Raw genomic sequence first — 9,180 nt, forward strand, 5'->3', positions numbered from 1 at the left:
ACATAGTTGAATGTGCTGACAACAAAATCACACAAAAATTATCAATGGAAATCAAATTTATCAACCCATGGAGGTCTGGAATTGGAGTCACACTCAAAATTAAAGTTGAAAACCACACTACTGGCTGATCCAACGTTGATGTAATGTCCTTAAAACAAGTCAGAATGAGGCTCAGTAGTGTGTGTGGCCTCCACGTGCCTGTATGACCTCCCTACAACGCTTGGGCATGCTCCTGATGAGGTGGCGGATGGTCTCCTGAGGGATCTCCTCCCAGACCTGGACTAAAGCAGCCCCCAACTCCTGGACAGTCTGTGGTGCAACGTATCAGTCTTACAGATGAATCCAGGGTCCGGTAAGTCTTCCCTGGGATAATTGGTGGATGGAGCGAGACATGATGTCCCAGATGTGCTCAATTGGATTCAGGTCTGGGGAACGGGCGGGCCAGTCCATAGCATCAATGCCTTCCTCTTGCAGGAACTGCTGACACACTCCAGCCACATGAGGTCTAGCATTGTCTTGCATTAGGAGGAACCCAGGGCCAACCGCACCAGCATTGGTCTCACAAGGGGTCTGAGGATCTCATCTCGCTACCTAATGGCAGTCCGGCTACCTCTGGCGAGCACATGGAGGGCTGTGCGGCCCCCCAAAGAAATGCCAACCCACACCATGACTGACCCACCGCCAAACCGGTCATGCTGGAGGATGTTGCAGGCAGCAGAACGTTCTCCACGGCGTCTCCAGACTCTGTCACGTCTGTCACATGTGCTCAGTGTGAACCTACTTTCATCTGTGAGGAGCACAGGCCTCCAGTGGCGAATTTGCCAATCTTGGTGTTCTCTGGCAAATGCCAAACGTCCTGCACAGTGTTGGGCTGTAAGCACAACCCCCACCTGTGGACGTCGGGCCCTCATATCACCCTCATGGAGTCTGTTTCTGACCGTTTGAGCAGACACATGCACATTTGTGGCCTGCTGGAGGTCATTTTGCAGAACTCTGGCAGTGCTCCGCGGAGGTAGCGGTCCTGCTGCCGGGTTGTTGCCCTCCTACGGCCTCCTCCACGTCTCCTGATGTACTGGCCTGTCTCCTGGTAGCTCTTCCATGCTCTGGACACTACGCTGACAGACACAGCAAACCTTCTTGCCACAGCTCGCATTGATGTGCCATCCTGGATGAGTTGCACTACCTGAGCCACTTGTGTGGGTTGTAGACTCCGTCTCATGCTACCGCTAGAGTGAAAGCACCGGCAGCATTCAAAAGTGACCAAAACATCAGCCAGGAAGCATAGGAACTGAGAAGTGGTCTGTGGTCACCACCTGCAGAACCACTCCTTTATTGGGGGTGTCTTACTAATTGCCTATAATTTCCACCTGTTGTCTATTCCATTTGCACAACAGCATGTGAAATGTATTGTCAATCAGTGTTGCTTCCTAAGTGGACAGTTTGATTTCACAGAAGTGTGATTGACTTGGAGTTACATTGTGTTGTTTAAGTGTTCCCTTTATTTTTTTGAGCAGTGTATATATATTCTATACAGTATATTTGTAAGTCTTTGTTTGGTTATTGGTTAGAGAGAGGTGAAAGGTAGAGGAGTCATATTATAAGACGAGGAAAAATAGCAGTGGCCGAATTGGAAGCCATGCTGCAGTGGCCCAATTGGAAGCCATGCTGCAGTGGCCCAATTGGAAGCCATGCTGCAGTGGCCCAATTGGAAGCCATGCTGCAGTGGCCCAATTGGAAGCCATGCTGCAGTGGCCCAATTGGAAGCCATGCTGCAGTGGCCCAATTGGAAGCCATGCTGCAGTGGCCCAGATCGCCAGGTCACCCTAGGCCACTGATGGTATGTTTTAATGGATTTGTGTAAGATTGGCAAATGTCCAATTTCAGATTTTTTTGGTTTGTAACTGAAGAGGAGGAAATATTAACAATCAGTGTATGCAAGGATGTGCTCATGAAGTCTCTCCTCACCTCTCCTCACCTCCCCCTCCTCTTCTGCTTACCTCTCCTCTCCCCTCCTATCCTTCCCCCTCCTCTCCGCTCTTCTCCTCACCTCTCATCTTCTCACCTCCCCCTCTTCTCCTCACCTCACTTCTTCTCTCCTCTCACTTCCTCTCCCCTCCTCTTCTCTCCTCACCCTTCCTCTCCTCTCCCCTTCATTCCTCTTCTCTTCTCTCCCCTTCCCCTCCCATCCTCTCCCTCCTCTCCTCTCCCCTCCCCTCCTTTCCTCACCTCATCCTCCTCTCCTTCTTTCTAGGTGTGTGTGGGAGGGAAGCGTCGTAAAGACGAGGTGACTGTTGACAGTCTGGACTTCAGTAAGAAAATCCTCCACTCCACCTGGCACCCACAGGAAAACATCATCGCCGTGGCAGCCAGTAACAACCTTTACATCTTCCAGGACAAGGTCACCTAGGGGTCAGCTTACTTTTGACCTCTAACCCCTGACCCCACACAGGGGAAGAGATGGAGGGAGAGACTGGGAGGATGGAGAGAGCGCTGTAGGGGAGTTACAGAGACAGAAGAGGAGAGGTACAGAGACAGAAGAGGAGAGGTACAGAGACAGAAGAGGAGAGGTACAGAGACAGAAGAGGAGAGGTACAGAGACAGAAGAGGAGAGGTATGGAGGAGAGGTACAGAGACAGAAGAGGAGAGGGATGGAGGAGAGGTACAGAGACAGAAGAGGAGAGGATGGAGGAGAGTTACAGAGACAGAAGAGGAGAGGGATGGAGGAGAGGTAGAGACAGAAGAGGAGAGGGATGGAGGAGAGGTACAGAGACAGAAGAGGAGAGGGATGGAGTAGAGGTAGAGACAGAAGAGGAGAGGGATGGAGGAAAAGAGAAAGAGAGATGGATGTTTATTTACCTCTTCACTAAGTGTTCCTCCTCTCCTCTTGCCTGCCTTGTTGCTGTGAGTCTGATATGGCTGGAGGGAATGCTGGAATTCATGGAATGGGAATTTCCAGAACACACTTGGGAATTCCCGCTCCAAATCTGAGAGTGTTCAGCCTGGATAAAGTTAGGATGAAGACAGATGCTTCTTCTAGGCCTGAGTGGAATGAAATTAGCCACTTGCTCTGGCCTGCGCAAGCCTCTCCATGGCCTTCAGTTAACTGTTTTAGTTTTTCATTTGAGTGACACTTGAAGGAGCGTTGTCATGCAACCAGAGTAAGACTGGACTGGAGTCACAGATCAACTGAGATGAAACTGAGACATAGCAGAACACTCTATCTGACCAGTCGCCATTTTGTTTCCATAACAAGATAAGACAGGAGAATATGGAGAGAACACAGACCTTTATGAAGGTTACTGAAGTATCTCCTGTCCTGTCCAGCCACTAGGCCACATCTGTCCCTTCCGGAGGTTTAGACAGGAGGTCACTGGACATGGACATGACTGTTACACAACTAACTGAACCTTAATTATAGCACTGAAACGGGTTTGACTCACAGTGTCCTCACTTGCATACTACCAACTGTAAACCAGTGTGCTAAGTGTGGATATTGGGAGTGTGGATGTTTTGGCCTGTTTCTGACATGATAATAACCTGAAGGATGTGATGAGGACTCTGACATTCAGGTGTTTATTTTATGTGATGATGTGTCTTTTTCTTGTCAATGATTCTGTTTTTGAAGCTGAGGTGCCTTTTTTGGTATGTGGGGTTGATGAGGAGGAGGATGGGGAGGATGAAGAGGGAGGTGAAAACAATGCAAGTGTGAATGTTTTTACCCAGAAATATAGGGGGGGGGGGAAGCTAAGCAAATGTACATTTAATTTGCCATTGAGAAGTACCTGAATTCATCGAGTTTACTTTATAATTACATTTTAGCAACTGACTGCACATTTATAATTGCTGTTTTTTTATGCACATCCCTGTTTTGACCACCATGCAGTAGTCTCACCATGCAGTAGTCTCACCATGCAGTAGTCTCACCATGCAGTAGTCTCACCATGCAGTGGATTAACATAACCAGCTAAAAGAGTCCTATTATAGCTCAGTAAAAGACAGCGGGTTCTGTGTCTCATAACCAGCGCCCAGAGTTTTCCCTAGTCAGGTCACACAGTGAGGAACACCTCTGGGCCCTACTCCGAATACATCCAGTTCTCCATGCCTGTGTTTCTCTTCTGTTCTTTGGGGTGAAGTTGACCCCAGATGCTGATCTTAGGTCAGTTTTGTGTTTTCCCCTCTAAGGTAAGGTTAGAATTGGGGAAGGGGAAGCTGATCCTAGATATGTGCCTACAGACAACTTCTAGCTGCAGTGTCCAACCAGAGAGGATGGTATCATGACTTCAAGTTTAACACCTGGTGATGAGGGCTCAATGATATCAGTGACTTTTAGCTATGAATGCATCCCAAATCACACCCCGTTCCCTTTATAGGGCACTACTTCTGACCAGGGCTCATAGGGCTCTGGTCAAAAGTAGTGCACTTTATAGGGTATAGGGTGTAATTTGTGAGGTACACTATGATTCCTTTACAAAGTAATGTCTTCTAAACAAATTCAGTTGTGTAACTTGGAAACAGTTTGTATGGCTCAGAATGTCATGAAATGCAAGTCCTTTACCATGCAGTCTTCACGCTTTCTGGAATTATTTTCAATAAAAAAGTTTAAGCACGCGGTTTCTGTCCTTTTTGTAGTTCTAATAGAGATTTCAGGGAAATGTTTAGGTGCATTTGGGTTTGTGTTCTCTGCTCATCGAACTGATCACAGTGGAAGTTCGTGGAAGTGCAACTTTTATAGTCCTCGTTTGAAAAATCCAGAGCGCCCTCATCTGGAGAAAGGCATAAAAATGTCCTGCTGGTCTTCCTCCTGATCTCCTATCCCATAACGTAGATAATAATCATAATGGTTCACATACATTTAGAGTAAGGGCACATATAACTCATTTAGGGGACACAAATCTTTATTTTTAGGCTATTCCCAAAGTATAAATTATTATTCTGAGTCGACCAATTAAGGCATTTTGAAGCAATAATAACTTGTGCCGGATATTATATAAACCATAATCTTAGACAGAGGAAAGGTCTATACATGGATATTATATAAACCATAACCTTAGACAGAGTAAAGGTCTATACATGGATATTATATAAACCATAACCTTAGACAGAGTAAAGGTCTATACATGGATATTATATAAACCATAACCTTAGACAGAGTAAAGGTCTATACATGGATATTATATAAACCATAACCTTAGACAGAGTAAAGGTCTATACATGGATATTATATAAACCATAACCTTAGACAGAGTAAAGGTCTATACATGGATATTATATAAACCATAACCTTAGACAGAGTAAAGGTCTATACATGGATATTATATAAACCATAACCTTAGACAGAGTAAAGGTCTATACATGGATATTATATAAACCATAACCTTAGACAGAGTAAAGGTCTATACATGGATATTATATAAACCATAACCTTAGACAGAGTAAAGGCCTATACATGGATATTATATAAACCATAACCTTAGACAGAGTAAAGGTCTATACATGGATATTATATAAACCATAACCTTAGACAGAGTAAAGGTCTATACATGGATATTATATAAACCATAACCTTAGACAGAGTACAGGTCTATACATGGATATTATATAAACCAAAACCTTAGACAGAGTAAAGGTCTATACATGGATATTATATAAACCATAACCTTAGACAGAGTAAAGGCCTATACATGGATATTATATAAACCATAACCTTAGACAGAGTAAAGGCCTATACATGGATATTATATAAACCATAACCTTAGACAGAGTAAAGGTCTATACATGGATATTATATAAACCATAACCTTAGACAGAGTAAAGGCCTGTGCATGGATATTATATAAACCATAACCTTAGACAGAGTAAAGGCCTGTACATGGATATTATATAAACCATAACCTTAGACAGAGTAAAGGTCTATACATGGATATTATATAAACCATAACCTTAGACAGAGTAAAGGCCTATACATGGATATTATATAAACCATAACCTTATACAGAGTAAAGGTCTATACATGGATGTTATATAAACCATAACCTTAGACAGAGTAAAGGCCTATACATGGATATTTGTATTTATTTAACCTTTATTTAACTAGGAAAGTCAGTTAAGAACAAATTCTTATTTACAATGACGGCCTCCCCCGGCCAAACCCTCCCCTAACCTGGATACCACCTACTGGATCTATTATTCACACTGGCCCTTGGCCTTCTAATAGGCAAAACAAAGATGACTAATTCACAGTGTCAAACTATATTGCATTGGCTAAAATGATTGCCACCAATTTCCAGCCATTTTCAACCATGGAGGACAGAGGTTTTAGAAATGATAGAAATATTCTAAATCCAATGTACACAATTCCAAGCAGGAAAACCCCTTCAAAAGCACTTATTCCACAACTGTACGGGAGCACACAGGCTTCAGTGTGGGAAAGAGTCCAAAAAGCTACTGCAGTTTGCCTTACCACTGACTGCTGGACATCAAGGGTAACCACTTCTTACATGTCGGTTACATGTCACTTCATTGAAGATGGCTTGATGTCTAGCTGTCTATTGGACTGCTTTGAGTTCAGCGACAGACACACCTCAAAGAACTTGGCAGAGGAATTGTTGTGATTGGCCAGAGAATGGCAAGTAGATGGAAAAGTGGTCTGTTGTGTTAGCGACAATGCAGCTAACATAACCAAAGCCATGAACATTTTAAAATGGACCCATCATCCATGTCTTGCCCACACAATCAACCTGATTGTAAGAGACGCTCTGAAGGTGGTGAAGGCCACTGTGGACAAAGTGAAAGCAGCTGTGGAATACGTCCACAGGAGCACAGTAGGTGCTGAATAACTAAAGTCTACACAAAGCCAGATGGGGATGCCTGAGCTGAGGCCTAAACAAGACTGCACTACAAGGTGGAATTCAACATTTTATATGTTGAAGAGGTTTCTTGAGTCAAAGGATGCCATCATCTCTACCCTGGCCATTGTCATTGCACCTGTTGATGCTCTGACCCAAGAGGAATGGGAGGTGGTGGAGGAGGTGTGCAGAGTCCTGGAACCCTTTGAGCAGGTCACTGTGGAGATCAATGGAGAGAGGTACAGTAAGCAGTTATTACTACATCATTATTTAATCAGGTATTATATATGTATATAAGCAGTAGATTAGAATGTAGTATAGGCAGACAAAACATGAACCTGTCACGCCCTGACCATAGAGAGCTGTTTATTCTCTATGTTGGTTGGGGCGTGATAGTGACTCGGGTGGGTCATCTAGGTGATTAATGGTTTATGTTGGCCTAGTATAGTTCCCAATCAGAGACAGCTGTTGATCGTTGTCTCTGATTGGGGATCATATTTAGGTAGCCATTTTCCCCATTGTGATTTGTGGGATCTTGACTATGTATAGTTGCCTAGTAGCACTGTTAGCTTCCCGTTTCGTTTGTGTTTTAATGTTTTGTTTGATGAGTTTCGATTTATTAAAATATGTGGAACTCTACGCACACTGCGCCTTGGTCCAATCATTCCAACGAACGTGACAGAACCAGAACTAATAAGTTACTGTTCTCTCTTTTCAGCTATGTGACAGCCTCAAAAATGATACTCCTGTGTCAGGGTCTGCAGCCAATCACAGCCAGCCGCCAGAGAGAAGCAAACATAACCACAGGACATGTGACAGAGTTGATGGACACCATATGTTCATCAATGGACAGAAAGTTCAACAGAATGGAATATAATCCCGTTCTATCAGAAACCGCTGCACTTGACCCCAGGTTTAAGAAGCTAGCCTTCACTGATGCCAGAGCGATTGATGAGGCTCTTCAAAGAATAACCTCAGCAGCAGGGAGGGACAGCCCCAGCAGTCAGCTGGCTCAGGCACCAGGGCAACAGGAAGAAGAGGGATCAGATGGAGCAGAAGCACCAGCAGTAGTGCCACAAACGTCTGCTGTTTGGATGCTGTTTGACAAGAGAGCAACTGGGGATGCAGCATGAAGGAATCCCTCAGCAGATGTCATAACGGAGGTCGGGTCCTATTTGGAGGAGCCTCCCCTGCAGATCCTCTGAGCTGGTGGAGGAACAAGGCCTCTGTCTACCCACGGCTTACTAAAGTCATGACAGGGAGACTCTGCATAGGGGCCACATCCGTTCCCTCAGAGAGGGTCTTCTCGAAAACGGGACAAATAATTACTGAGAGAAGAAACCACATCAGCCCCTCGAAAGTGAGGCAGCTTGTATTTCTGAATGCAAATCTCTCATAAAAGATCAATCTGGTCAGCATTGCTGTGTGCTGCTGGTTATAACATGGCAATAAAGAAGAGAGAGAAAAGAGGGAGCAGTTTAATGTTTTAAGTGGGATGCTGCAGTTTTGCACATTGTTATTTATTTTTCTTTGATACAGTGGAATATTCTATGATGCTGTTCAGATTCTATTCATTTTGAATGGTTAGATTTACAGGCACTTTGTTTATATACTTTAAAAAGTTATACTTTAAATGCAAATGTTTAATAGCTTTCTACTTTATAACAAACCAATGCATTTTTAAATACATTGTGGTTAAGGTAGAGTATGATTTCATTTAATAATTTAATTAGAATTGTTTTAACAACAATCATAGTCAAACTATCGCAAACTGTTTGACTTTAAAAAATACAAAACATGTATTTTTTAAAGAGCCGTTTGGGAGCCAAAAGAGCCGGCTCTTTTTGGTGAGCTGAGCTGAAAAGAGCCGGAATGCCCATCACTAAACATCGTACAGAGCAGAGCCTGTTGGGGACGGTTGGAACAGGGACAGCGCTCTAATTGGCCCCGGGAATCTCGCGCAGTTTAGCTGGGGCTGTCAATCAAACTGCCACCTTTATAAGGGCGGATGAACCCGGCAGGAGACAGACAGACAGGACAGGAGTGTGACTGTCTGGGAGCAGATTGATTTTTGATAAACAGATTAGGCTACAATCAGGAGTTGAGTTTTAGATTGAGATTGATCCATTCACCTGTTTGTTGACTAATCTTTTAGAATATTTTTCTCTCAATACTTTTTTCCCAGTCAGTCTTCTCATCTGTTTACCTTTCCACCAGTCTAGACTTCTTGTGTTAAGTTGGCTTTCAATATACTTTTAAAAATATTTATTTAGTCTATATAAAAAGATAAGTCTAAGTAGTTCTCTGTTGTCTCTCACCACCTGTCTCTTCTGAG

The 9,180-nt window shown here is 43.8% G+C and overlaps 1 protein-coding gene across 2 annotated transcripts in view; it reads left to right on the forward strand.

Annotated features, from left to right (window-relative positions):
- The window catches only part of LOC118946056 (serine/threonine-protein phosphatase 2A 55 kDa regulatory subunit B beta isoform-like), a 59,111-nt gene extending 56,545 nt beyond the window's left edge, over positions 1-2,566 (forward strand). The window contains exon 10 of one of the 2 annotated variants that reach the window (XM_036970286.1): positions 2,252-2,566. In XM_036970286.1, coding sequence (XP_036826181.1) covers positions 2,252-2,407 — 156 coding nt within the window. In that variant the 3' untranslated portion in view covers positions 2,408-2,566. The remainder of the gene's footprint in view (positions 1-2,251) is intronic. The other variant, XM_036970287.1, reaches the window with a different exon arrangement.
- Positions 2,567-9,180: the final 6,614 nt, after the last annotated feature.

Source organism: Oncorhynchus mykiss, chromosome 31 (assembly GCF_013265735.2).
Source record: "Oncorhynchus mykiss isolate Arlee chromosome 31, USDA_OmykA_1.1, whole genome shotgun sequence".
NCBI lineage: Eukaryota > Metazoa > Chordata > Actinopteri > Salmoniformes > Salmonidae > Oncorhynchus > Oncorhynchus mykiss.